The sequence below is a fragment of the Halichoerus grypus genome, chromosome 1, assembly GCF_964656455.1.
Source record: "Halichoerus grypus chromosome 1, mHalGry1.hap1.1, whole genome shotgun sequence".
NCBI lineage: Eukaryota > Metazoa > Chordata > Mammalia > Carnivora > Phocidae > Halichoerus > Halichoerus grypus.
Genome location: NC_135712.1, coordinates 106,548,050 through 106,569,074, shown reverse-complemented (window position 1 = coordinate 106,569,074; position 21,025 = coordinate 106,548,050). Strand labels below are relative to the sequence as shown.

Below are 21,025 nucleotides of genomic sequence, written 5' to 3'. Positions count from 1 at the left end.
AAAAGATGTATTATAAAAGGCGACAATCAGTAGCACAGACAGTCAAATGGAGGTGGGGTATTTGAGTTCATGATAATCTAGTTACTGTGTGGGTTGCAGCTATTATGGGCTTTTCGAGCTACTTCCTATTGCAGAGCTGAGGGTGATTGAGGAATTTTTGACTCATTATATTACATTGTCATCATCATCAACTGGGTTGTTTTTCATATTTAAGATTGTGCCCTAAAAACATCAGATTTTTCCAATACTAAAAATATCTGGTTTTTTTGTACTTTAACATCTCTGATATCAAGGTTGACCTGGCAGTCAGTGTATACATTTTTCCCCCCAAAAAAGGTGTGTTAAGATGAGGGTGTATTTGTGCATTTTATATTCAGTGCTATCTCATCATCTGCAACAGGTCACACACTGGCCGTCATAGGCTTAAGTCTGTATAGAAGCATTTTTGTTTAACCTGCAGTTTTGTCCTGTTTTTAAATTTGGGATTAGTTGCCAATATTTTTATTTTTATTTTTATTTATTTATTATTTTTTTATTTTTTTGCCACCAAATGTTAAGAAAACATTTTATTTTCCAAGTTTTTAGTTGCCAATATTTTAAAAACTTGTAAGATTTTACTTGAGAATCCAGATTTCTTGACAAATTAGTAGGATTGGAAACCCTAGGCCTGCATTCCCATGTGGCGGCGGATGGACAGAGCTGTTTGCTTCTTTCCACTGGGCATTTGTTCTCTAGGTTTGAGCAGTCCTTATTTAGATGACTATTAATTTATATTGACTTCCTGGTCCCTGTATGCCCCTGAGTTTGTAAGTTAGTTGGATCCTGGTGAAGCTACGGTAACAGAAAGACCTAAAAATAGTGAAGCTCCAACCAGAGAGAAGCTTATTTCTATCTCCCATGATAGTACAGAAGGAGGCAGGCAGTCCAGGTGAGGAAGAAAGCTTCCTTGACCACCTTATTGCTCGAACATCAACCTCTTCTCATGTTTGTTATTAGTCTGTTTGGGCAGGTTTGGTTCACCAATGCTCTGTTCACATTTCATGCCACAGGAAAAAGAAGAGATTTCTCTCTATGTAAGTGATGCAGAAGTTGCATGTATTCCATTGCTTAGCACGTTGTCATGTGGCTACAACTAAGTATTGAGGAGGCTGGAAAATGTAGCCTTCAGCTCGGTGGTCACGTATGTGCCTCTTTAAAATTTGGTTGACGGGGAGGAAAGTTCTGTTACTAAAAGGAAGAAGGGGATCTTGGACACTAAAGGCATTCAGCAGTCCTGCCACAGTTTGCATCTCCTGGTCTGGGAAATGCTATATTTATAGTCAAACGACACATTGGTGATCAAATCTGGAATGAGTAATATATTTATAAAGTTCATGGGAGAGAAATCTGAGGCTCTGAGGTTTGCCCTAGAACACTCAGAAAAGCAATAGTAGAACCAGAGCTAGAACTTTTGTCCCTGTCCATCGCTCCTTCCGTTACATCATTCCAACTTCATAAGAATATTAATTTATACTAGTAGGGTTTTTTAAATGAGCAAGTGATAGAGAAAACCCAGCAGCACTGGCATTTACAGCTTGGAAATCATCGGTTCAAGTTAGGTGCCCTTCGATGATGGGCACTTCCACCTGTATTCCCTCACTTAGTTTCTCTTCTGCATCCCTAGCCAGCTATCAGGTAAAAGTTAGTTCTAGTTTTCCCACTACCTTGCTATCTCTGAAAAAAGTTAACCCCCTTAAATACTTTTTCCTCAGCGTTGTATTGCTTCATGAAAAAAAATGGTGAAAAGGATAAGCTAACGAAATGACAGCTAGTGGGAAAGTCATAAAGCTGGAAGAAGTCTTAATATCATTTATCTGTGTATGACTGGTCTGCATTGATTTTTCTCTCTTATAGGCTTTTATATATGCTCTTCCCTTTGTCTGGAACATTCCATACACACCTGCCACCTGCCCAGCTCCCTTCCTTTCTCCTCACCTTTTAAATTGACATTTAAATTGTACTTCCTCATGACGGCCTTCCCTGGAACTTTTAACTAGATGAAGATACCTTTATGTTCCCATATTACATGGGTTTCTGGATACATTTTTATTTAAGGTCATTCCCTGGCCCCCCAGGAAACTGTAAAATTAGTGAGAACAGTGGCATGTCTCATTGATTCTTTGCTTTATTTCCAGTATCCAGGTCAGATTCTGACCCTTATGAATTATCAAATGAATACTAAATGAATCAGGGGATAAATCAGTGGATGAACAGTTGAAGGGGAAGATGGCAGAGAAGAGAGGAAAGAAAAGGGAAGGTAGAAGCACCCAGTCCTTCGAGGTCCTTCCTAGTTCCTCATCTTGATGTTGGGGCAAGTGTGAGATCTAGAACCTCAGTAGCTGACAGGCTGTATTTCCTAAGCATCTTACACACATCTCACAAACTGTGCCTCCCTTTTCCTCTTTTTAATCTCCAGTTCTTTCTCTGCTACATTCAGTTTGCCTGAGATGTATGCACACATTCAGTGGGTCCCATACTTTTGCACTCCACATTATTTTATTGGAAATAACCAAGAGAAGTTTTGAGGATTAACATGAGGTCACCAACTTTTTACCAAGAAAGGTGTTCCATCTTTGACTAGAGAAGCCTGGCTTCTTTGCCTGTCACACTAGCCAATGATTTTCAAACTCTACTGTGGAGTCTGGTTCTGCAGATATGCTTCAGGGGCTGGGGATGAGGGAGGGTCACACCCCCTCTGATCAAAAGGACCCTAATCATAGATCTTGATCAAATCATTACCTAAGCCCATTTCCCCAGGTCCTCCTTGACTTCCTAAACCCATTCTGCTTCATGGAAGCGTGGGTTTTGTTTTTTTGGTTTTTTTGTTAGGTTTTTTTTTTTTTTTTTTGCTTTTGATACCCTCCAAATGGAATTTTTGTGTTGTGATAATTATGTGGCATTCAAAACAGTAAAATGCCTTGTGCTGTTAGACAACTAAGTAATGAAAATAGATGATGCATTTTTTTTCCAAGAACTATTTCTCACCTTCTTCCTCAAAGACAAAACCTATTTTTCTCTTGTTAAAAGAACTTCCTGCCTTTCAAACTTATTATGTGCTTTTATTCTGGCAGTTTTAAATGTTATATTTTGAAAAATGCATATTGTATTTCTCTGGTTATTGTTCTAAACTTAAACACTTCTTTTCCTTTTCATTTTCTGTACTTTTCCTCTCACTTAAAGAGGGAACATGCTCTAGGGCAGTAGAAACCAGAGATATATATTCTTATATTTTTTTACATGACAGGATTGTATGTTTTCTTTTTTTTTTTTTTTTTAGATTTATTTATTTATTTGCGAGAGAAAGAAAGAGAAAGCAGTGGGGAGGAACAGAGGGAGAGAGAAACTCAAGCAGACACTGCACTGAGCACAGAGCCTGACACAGAGCTTGATCTCATGACCCCCGAGATCATGACCTGAGCCGAAACCAAGAGTCAGATGCTTAACCAACTGCACCACCAGGCACCCCAGGATCCTATATTTTCTTAATAATTAGGGTTACTCATGCACAGACTTAAAGAGCTAAATGGGACATTAGAGGATTTGGTCCAAACCCTTATCTTACAAATGAGGAAACAGAGACCCAAAGAAGTAAAATGACTTGCTTAAACTCACAGATTAAAAGATCCAGGTGTCAGTTAAGAACATTAATTGTAGACAATAGAAACCTACTCTGATTAACTTGAATGACACACTACTACGTCAAAGGACAGAGGTAGTGAGATTTAAAACAATTCGATCCCTTCCAAGGGTATAAATTTCATGCAAGGAAAACAATATGAAAGATACACACTACCCATAAAAAATAATCATCCCATCCATGGAATTTTTCAATGCACCCAGCCTTATGTGAGGAAGCTCTTGTATATTGATTGATTCACTGAAAGAAATGACAGCCTGAATTTTCTTAAGGAATCACTTACTTTCAGAAGAGTCTCTGAACTCTGTATTTGGAGATAAATTGGAATTGTTTTCAAAGCTTCCCTTTCTTTCTCTCTTTAGATAATCTAGATTAATTCTTACCTTGTCCTCTTTTGTAAAGAAATCTGTAGGTTAGCAACCCTAAATATTTGAGCGTAACCGGGTTACAGATATGTATATGCTCTGTGTTTGTCTGAGAGGGTAGAATCAGCCAGAGTATCAGTTTCCAAACTTAAGACCTCTGTGTGTCAATGGCAGGGCTCTGTGGAGCCACACCTTCACGTCTACATACTCCAAGACAATCCATCATGATTTATGTTACTTGCTTGTACACCAACAAGATAATTATTTGAACAGAGCATTTCAGGGCTAAAAGAAAAGTGAGGGAACCACTGGGTCTGGTGGATGAGAACCCAAGGAGGTGGGGCAGGAATGGGAAATGAGAACTATAGGAGATAGCGTTATGAGGCATGGCAGGGAAGAAGGAGTTCAGAGTCAGGAAGAAATTGAATCCTCTTAGAAAAACTGGGGGTTTATAAAAAATGGAGGTGTTTGAGGGTTAAGGATAGAGGACTTGGAACATGGCCAGGATGGTTGGAAGCCAGAAAGAGATGATCCAGAGTCTGCGTGTCTGAATAAGAGAAAATACAGAGCAGGAAAGAAGGAAGGAGCACAGGCTGAGCTTTGCAGTCCTTTAGATGAACAGGTGCAAGCTGGAACTGAGTTAAACCTAGAGAGGATTTTGTTTGCCCACTTATCCAAAATACAAGCTGAGAGAAACTGTTCCAGACTTGGGCTGAGAATCTGATGTCACAGGAAGTGAGGGAAACTTACTTCTTAACATACTTAAAATTTAACTTCATTTTTTTAATCAGTAGGTATTTATTGAGCTTCTACTATGTGACAGATAGTTTTCTAGGCAGTAGGGATACTGAGGAAACAAGACAGAAAAAAAGTCCTTGTTCACCTGGAACTCATGTTCTGATGGGAGGAGATAGAAAACAAAGAAACAAGTAAGTAATTTAAGGAAATAAGATGAATGCAGACAGTAGTGTTACAAAGGAAACGAAACAAGGTGATACGATATAAGGTGAGTGACTAGGGATAGCGGTGGGTGGATAATTTCGATGTAATTTGATTTGGTTTTTAAAAAGATCACTCTGGCTGCTCCTTGGCTGACTTGATAGCACAGATCCTACAAGGGAACCTGCTGACCTCATTTTGTCCCCTCTGGGCACCAGGTGACTAATAAGAGGTTTTAGCCAGCCCAGGTATCTGTATTTAACAAAACATAAAGGAGCTTTTATTTTTTTATATTTTAATATAATTTATTAAATTATAAGTTCATAACCATTAATTTTTCATAATGATTGTGTTTAGAAAAAAGTATTTTTGTTTTAAGTCACTGAGTTTTGGAGTGATTTCATTTTTCTGCAATAGCTACCTGGAACAACAGTAGAGATGAGATGTTACACGAGTGCATGGAAAGGATTTCTATCCCAGATTTGAGTGAGGGAAGACAATAATTCCTGATTCCCAGCATCTCTGAGTCAGGGCACTCCTCCTCAGAGAATGCCCACTACTTCATCATTGCCACAGGAAGCTGAGACATAAAGGAGCTTTTAAACTTGAGACCTAGTGAATATGACAAGACTCGTTTTGGCTGTGTGACATTGACAAGAGAATTTTTTGAGATGGATTGAATCTGGCTTATAAAAGGAACTACATGCATCTTCCCCAAAATGTGCAATAAACCTTAGAAGTTACACAATAAGGTTCTCCTCATTAATAATCTGATGAAAGCTCCAAAGAGTCCCCATGCTGGTCCACAGTGGATCCTCTTGTTCCTGTGTTTCTCCTGCTCAGATCAGGGGCTCTTTCTGTATTCTGGTGCTCAGGAATGGCTGTGTGATTCTGATAACTGCCGTCCCTTTTGGGGAAGAAAGTCTCCGTGTGCTGGCAGCTGCATGCTCCCTGACAATGATGTTTAAACTGCGGGGGGGGAGGAGGATCTTTTTGATGGGAAACCTATCTTTCCTGCTTGATGTCCCCTGTGTGTTCCTTCAGGAAACTTTCTGTGTAACATTATTAAAAATCCCCGGGCATCAGTAGCTAAGAAGAGCACAGTTCTGTGACTTTTCAGTCACTTCATGCTCCATATGCCTTCCCTAGAAAGGGAAGGCAGAAAATTGGTAAGAGCTGGGTGTCCCAGAACAGAATCTTTGGAAATGAAACTCTTGATCCTTAGGTGGTTGTCATACCAAAGTACCCAAATATCAGCCAATCTAACTGGAAAGCTATCTGTTCATCCTTGGGTCTTGCTGTTATTCATAGACAAAGATACTAAAGTTTAAAGGACAATAGTCAAATGTCATTGCTGTCTTTCTCTTTGGCAACCAACAAATACCAGCTTTTTTCTAAGCAGGAGAAGCCCAATTTCTGAACAGAGCCAATTTATAAATACCATTGCTTGGTCCTGCAAAATGAAGATTGTTCTACTTAGAGTGACAATTCACAGTCTTGGGTGTTAGTAAATATCATCTCGTTGATAGCGTGTAATTTAAAAACTCACAAAACTGCTATTATGGATTTTACCATAAAACCATGTAAAACCAATGATCATCTTTGAACCTGCTATTACAGGAGTTGGGATTTACAATGTCTTATTTTTAAAAGAAGGGCTATGTAGGTATTTAGGTGGATTCTTTTTCACATAAAGGATTCGCCATATGAAGGCTTCAACAAAAACTACCTAATGATTGTCAAGATAGTTGGCTCTGACCTTGTCCTGGTAACTAATTGCTCTCTCAGTGACAAAATAGAAAAATTGAATTTCAATTTTAAAAATATCCTAGCCAACCTACTATTTATTTATTTATTTATTTATTTATTTATTTATTTATTTTAAAGATTTTATTTATTTATTGGACAGAGAGAGACATAGTGAGAGCAGGAACACAAGGGGGGGGAGTGGTAGAGGGAGAAGCAGGCTTCCTGCGGAGCAGGGAGCCCCATGTGGGACTCGATCCCAGGACCCTGGGACCGTGACCTGAGCCGAAGGCAGATGCTTAACAACTGAGCCACCCAGGTGCCCCCCTAGCCAACCTACTATTTAAATGCTAAAATATATGTTGATTACTTTCTCCCCAAATCATGACAATTACTATCATTTGGCATATTACATATCTACAAAATATCTTAAGGAAGAAAATTAAAACCTTAGGGTAGAGAATCATATCTTGTAAAAAGGATTTAACAGCAGGAGTAAGCCTGGGTTCTGACAGCTACTAGATAAATTTGGAAGCCAAGAAAGATAATCAAGATACTAAGACACATGTTTTAATCAGTCACATTGGAATAGTTGCCAGGTAATGGAGCTCATTAGAGGAAGTAACGTATTCCATGTAGCTGTATTAAAGAGTCCAGCATCCCAGACGCTGCTGATATCCTATGCTTCCAGTTTTCTGGGAAACTTCACCTGCTTGGCAGACTAGAAGCACCATCCAAAGTTCTTGTGCTTGCCTTTTGCCAAGCTCTATAGTCTTTAAATGTATCTGTAAAGATAAAGATACTGGAGTAGAACCAGTTTGCAGAGTCAAGGAAGTGCAGGAGAGCATTCTTGTTATTGCTTTCTTACCTCATTAACAAAAAAAGCGTCCCACAGAATAAAAAAACAAAAATCTCAGCAGGCTGATATTGGAAAATTCAAATTACCATTCCCTTCATAGTAGTAATTCACTGCTGAATGCAGATGAATTCATATTATTTGAAATATAGTTAATTCAAAACACTGCATGCTTATAGTTTGGAATAGTTGGTCCTGTGAGATATGAATTCAGACATATTTGTTTACTTCCAAGTGAAACAAGAATTCTGATCGCCTTTTAATAGGAAAAGAGTGGACTTGGTGAAAATACACATACAAACATCCTTTTATCCCTGTTACCTTAGTGATTAGGTTTTAATACAGGCCCACAGCTGAAAATAGTTTGTTCAACTGAGTAGCAGATCCATGTATGGAGATGTTTGCTAGATACCCCAGCATTACAGGGTATCTGTAAAAAGGGAAACCCTCTCCCTGGGGAACAGTTTACTTAGCATTTACTGAAGGTCATGGAATGCCAGTATCTAAACCTTACCTTAAGCTGTCCTCTTGATTTTCAAATTGATAATACCTATACATCTTGCTTGATAAAATATTTATTTCCCTGTAAGTTTTATGTTTGATCCTCTTGATGAGTTGCTGTAAATTCAGATGTACCTTTCATACTCACAGTGAATATAAGTGTGCCCCTTTCACTGATAATGAATGAGTAGGGGGTATAAAACCCTCTTGAAATTACAAAGTGTTAAGCACTATATAACCTTCCTTCGTATTTGCCCTGGGAATGAGTATTAGAAGCATAGAAATGCCCATTAATCCCACCCTTGTGTGGCATGACTTCCCCAATCATGGTTGTCTGTCTGTCATTAAGCTGGTGCTGGGAACTTGAATTTTGAGTAAATTTTAACAAGGTGAGACCATAATTTATTTTAATTGCTGATGGATAATAATGGCTGAATAGCAATGGTTGAGATTTACGGAAGTGGTATTCAATTTCCTGCTGTTGATGCCACTCTGAATTTGAATAAGGCACTTATATATTCTGTAAAAGGTTGATAATGTAACCAGTTTATGGCTTACCTCACAAAGTTAAAATGCATGTGAAGATAAAACGGAAAGAATTTAGGTCCTTAGAAAAGAGCCAATATCCAAATCTAGAAATTTTACATTAACGTATTAACGTGAGCCAGCTATAGAATTAACTAAAACCCCCAGGCTTGTGGACCTCATGAGAACACACTCTCATTTACAGAAAAAAACAAAAAATAAAACAAAACAAAACAAAAAATTCCACAACAACCCCAAACACAAACAAACAAAAAACAACTGCTTGGCCAGAAGAGATGTAAAGATGTCCTGATGATGTTATGTGAGTCTGTGGCCATCTCTTCATGAACAGTTTAAAAAGATATATAAGATATATATAAACAGAGAAAACTTGAGAAATGGAATTCGGGAAAGGAATTTATTATTATTTAAGAAAAAATACTAGGTTATTGCTTATCAAGTGTTTTTGCAACTGTATTCTTAGCAAGGCAATTTAAAATAATGATTAAAAATGGGGGCGCCTGGGTGGCTCAGTTGGTTAAGCGACTGCCTTCGGCTCAGGTCATGATCCTGGAGTCCCAGGATCGAGTCCCGCATCGGGCTCCCTGCTCGGCAGGGAGTCTGCTTCTCCCTCTGACCCTCCCCCTCTCATGCTCTCTCTCTCTCTCTCATTCTCTCTCTCAAATAAATAAATAAAATCTTTAAAAAAATAAAATAAAATAAAATAATGATTAAAAATGGAAAATTACAGAACTCCCAAACCAAATGGTTATAAATTACTTAGTACTTTCAAAGTGATACTTTTTTGTTCTGCTCTAGTTCAAACACCTGATGACTTTCTAAGAATTTGTGCAGGGCATTTCTTTCAGGATTTAGAAAAAGCCTTCTATTTTATTGTGCTTTATGTGTTACCAAAAATTAATAAATAAATTTTAAGTTAAATTACCATGATAAATATTTAGAATGTTCTCCAGCAATTCATTGCTATTTATTTCTTCCAGGCTTGTACAGCATATGTGGATTTTATGATTTCTGTGGCCAGGTTGATTCGTAAGGAGAAAGGACTGCCCATCGATGAAAACCAGCTTTCTTTGGAAATGAAGAGAGTTATGGAATTGGAAAAAGAAATTGCCAATGTAAAACACATTTTCTCTAATTCATTGAATAATGTTATCACTCTTTTTTTTTTTTAAGAATGTATTTTTTACTTGAGAGAGAGTGAGTGAGAGAGTGCACAAGCTGGAGGCGGGGTGAGGCTGAGGGAGAAGCAGACTCCCCGCTGAGCCAGGAACCCCGTGGGGCTGGATCCTAGGACCCTGGGATCATGGCCTGAGCCGAAGGCAGATGCTCAACTCACTGAGCCACCCAAGCGCCCCAGTGTATCACTCTTTTCTTTCTTTCTCCTCTATCATATTATAAAGGTAAAAGGTGCAACTTTTTAAACAACTGGTAAAAATGCCTAGCTCAGTAATGAATCATTGACTTTAAGAAGACCTTTGAAACTGTAGAATTTTGTAGTAAACTGGGTTCCTGACATCAAGGAGACATAACTAAGTTTGACAAATATTAAGCCAGATACACTTAATTACCAATTATAAGTGGATTATACCAAAAGCCTAACTATTTGCAGTCAAACAGTTGTTGAGATGTCCTTGAGACTCAGGGCACATGTGATTGCTAACTATGGAGCAAAGTTGTTTTAGTTTTGATGTGTGTAGTTTTACTTTGTTTTATTTTAAAGTTTAAGGTGATCACAGAGATTGACTATCCCTCTGCTTAATATTAGTCCCTGAACATTGCCACGTGACGGCTCAGTGTGACCGAGTTCCGACTGTCAGCCTGGCTCAGAGGATCTGACAGGAACAGCAAAGTCATAGGATGTTTTCCTGAGTTTCCTCTGGTTTCAGATGAACGCTTGGAGTCTGAATTGGCACTTTCTTGTCTGACATTCCTCTGACAGAGTCTGCAGTCTCAAGGAGTGAACTCTGTCTAAGCAGCATCAAGGTTACTGATTAAACCCATTGTCAGTTTCAGTCTAGAATCTACAGGGCTCTCCCTGACGTTGTAAACAACAGTCTGTGCTCCTGAATCCCCAGGTGCTTGCCACCGCCATCAGAATCTTGAAGACTAAAGATCTTTGAGGGCAATTTTAGGTTTCCTGGAGCTATGTGACACCCAAAATCTCCAATCAGAACCAGAGTTTGCTTGGAGCTGCAGCTGGATGAATGGCAGTTGGATGGGTTACATGTGGTTCTGTGCTGAAAACGGAATTGTTAGAGGAGAACAGTGTATTGCCTTGGGTTTCTGCCATTGCACCTTCCCAGACCATGTTCTCCTTTGATCAGCCTTAGCTCTCTGATAATCATATCTTACCTCAAAATGATTTGTGTCTATGTTTTTTCTCCTCTCTTAGACTCAGGTTGGGGTAAGGTCTTAGTCTTCTTTGAATCACCTGTGCAGCTTATTATCCCGTTCAGATGTTCAATAAATGATTTTTTAAATAGTGAATAAATAAGTGACCTAAAGGGGAAACTGGAGCCATTGTCTCTGAGAAATAATTCCCATGTTAAACTTCCACCTTTCATCTCTCTTGCTTTTTCCTATTTCAGCCACTAGTTGGGGAGTTGTTACTGCATTTCTTTTTTGATTCTGTGAAAAATAAATGAATAAATAAATAAATAAAACTGGATGCTGTTGAGTATAGAGCATTCTGAACTGGTTAGGCAGGATAGGAGGACAGCACAAAAGTAGAAGGTGCTAGCACTCTCCTCAGATAACTGTGCTGTTTACTAGGAATTTTTTCTCTTGCTTTAAATTCTTGCAGAAGTCATTGTGGCTCTTTTTTTTTCTTGTCTGGATTTTAACTGGGATACTGAATGGTGGCAATGAGGAAGTGGGAGAGAGTATTTGAGAGATACATTGCAGATGACTGTATTTGAGAAAGTTATCATATAAAACAATCACAGAACAACTGAGCTGACCATGACCCTTAGAAGAAAAGAGGACTGTGGACACTGCCTAGGGGGTTCAGCGGTTGTCAAAGCATAAGAAGATTTTTGAAGAATCTTATACTTGACACAGTAGCCAAATCTTGATGATTGTTACTGAATATACTTAAAATCTCCTGAATTTTCTTTTTGATATGAATTTATTTTAACCATAAACAAGTATACAAAACAGAACTTAAATTATATTGTGCCTATTCCATATTTCTTTTCCCCTCATAGAGAGTTATGTTTTTCTGAAGTATTCTTAGTTCTAAAATAATGATCAAAAATTAAATCCATAGGCTACAACTAAACCTGAAGATCGAAATGACCCCATGCTTCTTTACAACAAAATGACATTAGCCCAGATCCAAAATAACTTTTCACTAGATATCGATGGGAAGGTAAGTAGCAAGTTTCGTGTTCTCTGTTATTGTGCCGTTTCTAAAATTATAACAATGAAATACAGTTTGTTAAAATTCAGTGATTACTTATTTATTGAAATAAATTGAACTTCAAAATGAATTTAGATGACACCAACCATTTGACTTCATGATAAGACTGGAAAAAAAAACACAGACCTATGTGAAATCACTGTATTTGCTTTAGTTAAAGTGAATTTCAAAGGTAAAACCCCTTTCAAAGCAGCTGTGCAATGATACTAGGAACTGTTGTAGCAAAGGGTTTGGAAAACATTAAAATGGAAAATCCTTCTGAGAGACCATTATATGGCCACTGGACTTGGACAGTCAAATAATAAAATCACTAGATTTCTTTTTAACTCCTAAAAAGGATAATTTATTTATAGAACTTGCCATATTCTCATCAAGGCCATCTATCGAGATGTTCAGAGCCATGATGGAGAAATAGAACCCAAGAAATAAGAAAAATTTGTCTCCTAAATTCCATTATAAATAGTAGTAATTCATTAGCTAGGATGCAGTAATCTCTTTTGGGGACTATGTGTGTATCCTTGTGTATTAGTTGATGCACATGATCGGGAAGTGAAGCAAGATAGGAAAATCTACAAACTATCACATTCAGTGATAGAATTCTCTTTGGCCCTAATTACAGTTAAAAAAAAAAAAAGGACTTTGTAAAGGCATGACCTATTGTTAGGAATTTGTCACATAGAACTGTTTAATATAATAAGGGCTTCATAAATCCATTTTGAAAGAATGGTCCAAACCACCAAAGAGAATCAAGAAAAGCATATAGCACTTAATACTTAATAAGTGATCAGTATATTTATATACTTACAAATGTATAAACTTCTCAAACACTGAAATACGGCTGCAAGATTTGCATAGTCTCCATGTCTATGGGTTTTTTCTTATATCTACTGGTGGTTGAATAACCACAATTCCCTTTTAGAGAATAAAAGATAAGATTTCATCTTTTAGCAGCTCCAAAGTGTAAAAATTGCACGCCTATAGACCCAATATTGATAGTTTCAAATGTGTTGTTTGGCTTCTTTGGACCATTCGTGTTGTATCTATAACATTACTGTACCTCTCCTATGACAATAGTATGCTTTCATTTATAGCAGGATCTCCACTGAGGTGTATTACGGTGTTTGAATGGATTGTTATATCCACTTTTAAAAGATAAACACTTTATACCCATTTAAATTTTTGCATAAACTAAGGAAGTTTTATTTTTAAAGCTAGATTTCTTTTTTGTGTGTGTGAGTTAGACCAAGATGGATGACACTGAGCTAAATTTCTAGCTGTATATCTTCTATCCTTAGAAGCTTTGCTTTTGCTCTTAAATGGTTGGCTTACTGCTGCTATCTGAATAATCATGCTACAGAACTAAGTTTTATTCAAAAACTGATTGGAACAATGGAGGAAAAATTCCAAACAAATGTCACACTGACCATCGTGATAATTATATAGTGATGCAAATGACACCCTAACCATGTCTGACTCCATAACCATAATTGAGTCTTAGAACCAAGAAGAGAAATCCAAAATTACTGAATGTTTTCTGCCTGCTTTTTTCCAGCCATTCAGCTGGTCAAATTTCACAAATGAAATCATGTCAACTGTGAATATTAGTATTCCAAATGAGGAAGATGTGGTTGTTTATGCTCCAGAATATTTAACCAAACTTAAGCTCATTCTTACCAAATATTCTGCCAGGTAGGTATGTCAGAGTGTCTATGTCCTCAAAATTTACATTTAATATCACACTTTAGAAGCTTTGCAGCCTCATCTTTTCTGTTGCTGGGTGGTGGGTTTTTTTATACAGAGATCTTCAAAATTTAATGTCCTGGCGGTTCATAATGGATCTTGTAAGCAGCCTCAGCCGAACCTACAAGGAGTCCAGAAATGCTTTCCGCAAGGTGAAGAAAAAATCTCTTTTCTTAAGACTTAAAGCATAAAGAGATACATGGTTATGAAGGCTTGCCATGTACAGTGCTAGAATGTGGTGAACTTTGCCAAGAGTCAACATGCCAAGTATTGGTTATTTCGCCCATATTTAGGCTATGTTGCCTAGGAAAGCCAGCTTTCATGGGCTTTGCCATCCTGTGATTGTCTACTCTGGTGCCATGATTGAATTGCTCTGGAAGGAGATGCATTTGGTTATTGGAGCAGCTTGTGAAAGAGTACTGGCTTGGTTTTTTGTTGTGTTAAAAGTAATTGCAAGGGTATATATCTCAATTAACTTGACTTTCAGGTGCTTGTAGCACACTAGACACACAGACAGATGGACTACATTGATATAGACAATCCACTGAGAGCACACCTACCTGGGGACAACCATAAGGCCTTTTATTAGGCTGTACCTTCACTATTTAAACAATCATCCTAGTAGTCCTGTGGTGAGGGGAGAGGGCAGGAGGGATAGAAGAAGGAGACATTTTGGCAAATGTACTGGTTGGTGTTATGGAAAGGAAATAACTGTTTAATTGAAATTTTTAGCATTTACCCTTTGAAAGAAAATGTAGACAAATTTTTAAAATTAAAGAATGTAAAAATGGTATCTTGCTCAATTTCCCTTATTTCAGTTAATCCCCTCATTAGTGCTTAAATTTATATACGTACAGTTCTTCTAAGTACTGAAAGTTCAGCCAAAACATTAAAAAACAGGAATGTGTTTTCTTGTATACCAGATTTCTCCCCGGTTACATATATTGAACATTACTTCATGTTTATGTTTATGCAGTTGGAACTATTATTTTTTTGTTTGGTTTTGGATGGGGGGGCATTTTGTTGTTGTTGTTTTCTGAAGCTGTCTAGAAGGATATTCACCTGTAATAGCCTAAAGTTCTACTGGGACATGCTACCGAAAATATACCTTGTTTTCGGACTATTTATAAGTAAACTGTCCAATTGGATTACATTTTGTCATGGGCAAGGACAACATGCCTTGTAAGGAGAAGCAATGAACATTTGCAAGAACTTAAGGGACATAAAGAACAGAGTCCTGTGGAATGTGTGTTCTCCTTTGCTGTGACCATCTACTTGTGTTCAGATGCCATTTCCTTTCTCTTACCCATAGGCCCTTTATGGCACAACATCAGAAACAGCAACATGGAGACGTTGTGCAAACTATGTCAATGGAAATATGGAAAATGCTGTGGGAAGGCTGTACGTGGAAGCAGCATTTGCTGGAGAGAGTAAACATGTGGTAATGTTTTCAGCACGATACTGTATCAGTTAGTTGTTTGCATCGATTAGCAATTACAATAGTTCATAATTTGGCTAGTTTTATTAATTGGCAGAGAATCTCGGAATCATAATTTGTTGTTATTTCTCAGTGAATCTCCCCCTCCTTCCCCCAAGGGTCTGGTTATGTTTCTAATCTTAAGATTGTCTAGTCCAAAACCAATTGTCCATTTTCCAAAAGCAGTGTATTCAGAGTATCCACTCATGTGTTCTGATGATAGAGACATTTGTAAAGTCTCCTGTTAGCAATTTGACCAAAAATCAGTGTTTTCTGAAAAACTTTGAAAGTAAACCAGAGTTTATTTGAAATATTTAAAAAATGTACTCCATTTTTCATTGTTATTGAAATGAAGACAGTGGAACTTAAAGTTAAAGAAACTATTAAAATACTACTTCTTAATTGAACTACTAACAGTGATGACAGTTACTATTTCATGTGAATTCTTTTATAATCATGGAAACTATTACATTCTAAAGATGATTTTTTAATTAACGCATATATAAGACCTATTTAATCATTAGTGTTGGTGGTAGCAAAATTCCTTTAAAAATATAATTATCCACATATATCCATTTGTTTATGTCACAGTTTATCTATAAATTTGCATGTATTAACATATTATTGAGTCCTATAAAGACAGCTTATAGCCCTATTTTTTAAAATCTGTGTTACCAAAAATTAATTCATCTCCTAAATTTGTCTTCTGTTCCTTTGGTTTTAGGTTGAGGATTTGATTACTCAAATCCGTGAGGTGTTTATTCAGACTTTAGATGACCTCACTTGGATGGATGCTGAAACGAAAAAGAAAGCTGAGGAGAAGGTAAAATAAATAAATAAATAAATAAATAAATAAATAAATAAATAAATAAAAGCAGAGCTAACTATTAAACAATTTCTTTACAAGAAAAGATCAACTTTTAAAAGAAGTTCAGAAAAAAATTCAGGGATTGCATAAAATGAAAGCAATCTCCTTTAAGATGTCATGTTTCCAGGAACAGTTTTCATGGATAAAGATTTGTTTCTACGATTTTCACCTCTTATTATCTCTTTACAAAGAGATAATAAAAACTCCTACTCTCCATGTTCAATTCAAAATTTTGAAAGATCCCCGATTTTCCTTTTTTTTTTTTTAAAGGACTCTTCAGAAAATAAGAAGAAAATCCTATATGAACAATAAAGATCTGAAAGATACTATCAGTGGTTCATATTTTTCCTCTTTTTATAAAACATACCCAAAGGGACTCTGCCAAAGCCTAAAAATATCCTTTCAATTTTTACCGCAGATTTCCAGCTCAATTTTTAAAACATGCCTTATTTAAATTTTTATATGACCCAGGGAGAAAAATACTAAATTTCTGTCAAGCAAAGGTAAGGTGATGTATTACTTAAGTATTACATGGTGATTTACGGTTAAAGAGATGTTGAGGGAGCCTTTTTATAACTATTCCTACCTACCCCCACTGTGCACCTGTTATTGGAACTTCTAATATCTTGCCTAAGAACAAAGGTGTCAGATGTCTAAGGAGATCTTAGGTTTAAACTCACTATGATCATTTGTCTTGATAACTATATAAAACTAGAAGGAACATGTCCAGTGGAAATTGTATATGCTTTGGGAGTAGTATTCACATACAATCTGATAATTCCACTGTAGTTGAGGTGGCAAGAACAGACCATTCTTCAAACTGAAACAGAAAGATTTTATGAACCTATTATAATACAAAAACCAAGTGGTAGTCTAGTTCTTTTCCAGGATTAAAGCATGTGAAAGGACTATCTTTTTCAGCTATCCCAAAGCTGTGGCTAGGTTAGGTCTAGAATTTAGGCACTACAATATACCTATCTTTCCATCACTGACTAGGTCCTCAGAAGTTCAGGCTGGATTTATTCCTTTCATGTTTTTCTATCTATCTGTGACATGGTTCTATTTGATGTAGCCAACTGGATTGTGCTTGATCATCATTTCCCAAGGTGGTATCACAAGCCAATGGACCCATAAGTAGTTCCATGAAAAAAGGGTCCCTTGCTCAAAGAATTTAGGAAACTGGTTCCTGTAGGAAGCCTTCCCTGCTCCCACCTTACCCTAGGTTACATGCTCCTAGGGTATGAACTTAAGGCACCATATCTAATACTCATTACATTTTAGACTGCAGTAAAGAAGCCTGCTTAATGTTTCTGTCACAGTATTTACCCAAAGTATTGGACAATAAATCCTTTTTATGTAGACCCATTTCTATAGAGTCTGTGCCTCTTAGGACACTCTTTGGGGAAGTGTCTTCTAGAAAATAAAAAACCTTCAAGAGGAGGCTGATTGTAATGGGCAATGGTGTGGAAATCTACAAGAAAACAGACTTGGGCCAAACTGGCTTATTGACACATATCCTGTCTGATCCGCTGCGGAAATCCTGTGCTTATGAAACAGATTTGTAACATAATTAAATTATTTAAGAACAATGTAATATGATAGAATCAAAAGTCAAATATCTTTGAGAAAAATGAGAGAAATAAAAAAAATAGAAATAGAGATCATAATAGGAAACAAGTAGTAATAATGAAATAATAAAAGTAAACAATTCTAAAATAATAAAAATAAAAATTAGAAATGATAGTAAGCAAGCGGTCGATATGAGCTGGTATAGCAAGGAAAATCCTGTTCTCTACTTTTTTAAATAATGCCACTCATTTAACTGTGGGCAGGTAGGTACGTTGGCTTTGGGGACCAAAAGAGAACATACAAACTCCAGGACTCAATATTCAGAAAGAATATTAGCACTAAACCTAGAAGCCCATATCTGTTTTCTCAGCCAACTCAGTGAAGTGGAAAGATAATTATAAGCTGCTAGAATGGAAGCTCTAAATATTACCCCTCCTATAAAATTGAAGAAAAAAGCCTTTCAGAGGAAAAAGTTCATAGAAGTACAATACATGTGGAACGATGACTTGTCAGTTTTTATTTTGATTTTCTTGGGAAAGCTGGAGCCTATGAGAATAGGGTATTAGAAGCAAAATTTCAGAGCTGTTTTTTGTTTATTTTGAACCCTAGGGAGAAGCCATTTCAAAGATCTCTATTTAAGTGTTGTCAAATACTATTTTTGTAAGCAATATGGATCAAGTTATTCAATTGCTAGTCATGGCAAATTATAATGTTTGCATTTGGAAGTTATGTAATTGCCCTTACATTCAATGTTTTAATTTTCCTAGGCCTTAGCCATTAAAGAAAGAATTGGCTATCCTGATGACATTATTTCAAATGATAATAAACTGAATAATGAATACCTCGAGGTAAGTCTCTATGAAGACTGTGCTAATGATACCTGGGACTGGTGGTAATGTCATTTCTAGCTGTGGGGTGCCAGAAATTATGTGAAGTAGCCTAAAGCCAAAGATCTCGTTATATAAAGCCTTTTACACTGAAGCCAAAACTATGTTTTAGTTTTAGCCTTTTGTTTCATCGGCCTGGTTCATATTTGGGTTTTGTTATTTTGGTTTCCATATAGTCCATTGAACAGTAGTGGGAGAATCTGGTGTCCTTTAAAGTGCATCAAGGGGTAGACATCAGAGTGATGAGCAACAGGCGGCCCTCAGGCTCCTTATCTCACCTTGTACAGGCCTGAAAAGTCAAGTCTTCAGTTTTCCTCCACTTTCCAATTATTCCTCCACTGGATAAAAACCAGGTCATGCCTCTGTATTTAAAAAATAAAACAAAACAAAAACCTACTGTTTGAAAACCAGAAGCGATTTTATTCCCCTCTGGTAATGTAACAATGAAAAGGGAACAGAATCGATTCAAGTCACTATGCTATTGATTTCAGACCCAGCTGAGGGTCCTGTTGCTAACCTTGTGGTCCCCGCAACTACTTTGAAACCCTGGTGACAATAAGGTGATCCTTGCCCAGACCTGGGGATGACAGTGATTCCTAATCCATTGATTACTAGCATCACGTGGGGGTTTGCAAACCACAGTGTCCTCTCCTCTCTTCCAATTTGTAGAAAAGCTTGACTATTTCTTGTAAGTGAACAGGTTGCAGCATGTGAGTCCCGGGGGCCCTTGTCTCAGGAGTCCAGTGGCTAAGAGCAAAGACTCACAGATAAGTACTCAGGTTCAAATTCCAGCTTCACCACTCACTAACTTGGGCAAGTGACTTAATTGTCTGCATGGTTTCTTCAGCTTTAAAATGGTGGTAACAGCCCATCTTCATAAGATTATATTATATTATAAGGATTAAAAACATGTAATATATAAAGTGCTGAGAACAGTGCCCGGTACATAGTAAGTGCTAAATTAAGAATGGACTCTTGTCTCATCTGTCATGTAAGGGTTAATGTCAATATAGGAAAGCTTGTCTGACACTTGGTTTCATTTGATTAGTTACAGAAGAATAGGCTAAAGTAGTGATTCAGTTAAAGCAGCAGTGACATGTAGTATAGAACTAGGCTAATGAGAATTAAATCCTTCTTTGGTAAGTTTTAATGCTCTCTGTTAACTTTATTAACTGATACAATTTAAGAACATATCCCCTATGCTTTTAGCAAAAATTTTGCCTAATTTTCCCAAAATCTTTTATGTAATATAGTTGAACTACAGGGAAGATGAATACTTTGAGAACATAATTAAAAACTTGAAGTTCAGCCAAAAGAAACAGCTAAAGAAGCTCCGAGAAAAGGTGGACAAGGATGAGTATGTATATTCGTTTCTTATATGTTCATTCAGAAAAGGGGCTTTGTCCCTCATAGTTGGGTTAAGAAAAAGAAGTCGATTTAAAATAATGTTAAAAAAGTACAATGTCTGTCAATGGAGTGAGTACCTCCAAGAGCATCTAAGACTATCATAGTAGAGATGGGTCAAAGATTTAAGAAAATTAAAAATTTTTTTATTAAGGTGTCCTCAGGCTACCCCCATTTCTTTGGTTTCCTCTCATTTACTGCCTATTTCCTCTACTCTGTGGACAAGTTTCTCAAGAACCCCTTAGCCTAGGTAACCCAGAGCTCTTTCAAGCCTTCTGTGAGACTGTTATCTGTTTGTGGACAAGTTTCTCAAGAACACCCTAGCCTGGGGTGCCTGGGTGGCTCAGTCATTAAGCATCTGCCTTCTGCTCAGGTCATGATCCCTGGGTCCTGGGGTCGAGCCCTGCGTCAGGCTCCCTGCTCGGCGGGAAGCCTGTTTCTCCCTCTCCCACTCCCCCTGCTTGTGTTCCCTCTCTGGCTGTCGATCTCTCTCTGTGTGTCAAATAAATAAAATCTTAAAAAAAAAAACACCTTAGCCTAAGTAACCCAGAGCTCCTGCAAGCCTTCTGTGAGGCCGCACCTGCAATACTGAGAATGGTCTTGCACCCCCAGCCCCACCTGTTTTCCATGGGCCAGTCATTCCACAGCCCCATCCCCTTCCTAGACTGCTCCTTGTAACACCATCAACCTTGTGGCAGCCAAATAGATCATGGGAGTCGCCTTCAAATGCTCTTCATCTCTGCTTATTAGTGGCATTCGTACTTCATATTAACATTAACATTAGTTTAGTCTTGAGTTTTCAACTAAATGGGTGTGGCTAATATATTTATCAACGTGTGTTTGTGCACTTAGATCCCTAAAGCTGCTTATGTTGACTTTTTCTTGCTAGGCTCTTAACTCCTGGAGAACAGGGGCTATCCTTCCTTTTGACTGTTCAGCACAGTGCTGAACACATAGAAGATTTTTCAGTTAAAACCGAATGAATGAATGAATGAATGAGCAAATGAAAAATAAACATACTACCTTGATT

General features: G+C 37.3%; 1 protein-coding gene across 3 annotated transcripts in view; it reads left to right on the top strand.

Moving 5' to 3' along the window:
• The window catches only part of MME (membrane metalloendopeptidase), a 100,066-nt gene that overhangs the window by 37,846 nt on the left and 41,195 nt on the right, over positions 1 to 21,025 (top strand). For all 3 annotated transcript variants that reach the window (XM_036120600.2, XM_036120602.2, XM_036120601.2), the window contains exons 9-16: positions 9,610 to 9,744; positions 11,898 to 11,999; positions 13,603 to 13,739; positions 13,849 to 13,942; positions 15,103 to 15,231; positions 15,992 to 16,090; positions 18,472 to 18,552; positions 19,845 to 19,948. In XM_036120600.2, the coding sequence (XP_035976493.1) occupies positions 9,610 to 9,744; positions 11,898 to 11,999; positions 13,603 to 13,739; positions 13,849 to 13,942; positions 15,103 to 15,231; positions 15,992 to 16,090; positions 18,472 to 18,552; positions 19,845 to 19,948 (881 nt within the window). The remainder of the gene's footprint in view (positions 1 to 9,609; positions 9,745 to 11,897; positions 12,000 to 13,602; positions 13,740 to 13,848; positions 13,943 to 15,102; positions 15,232 to 15,991; positions 16,091 to 18,471; positions 18,553 to 19,844; positions 19,949 to 21,025) is intronic.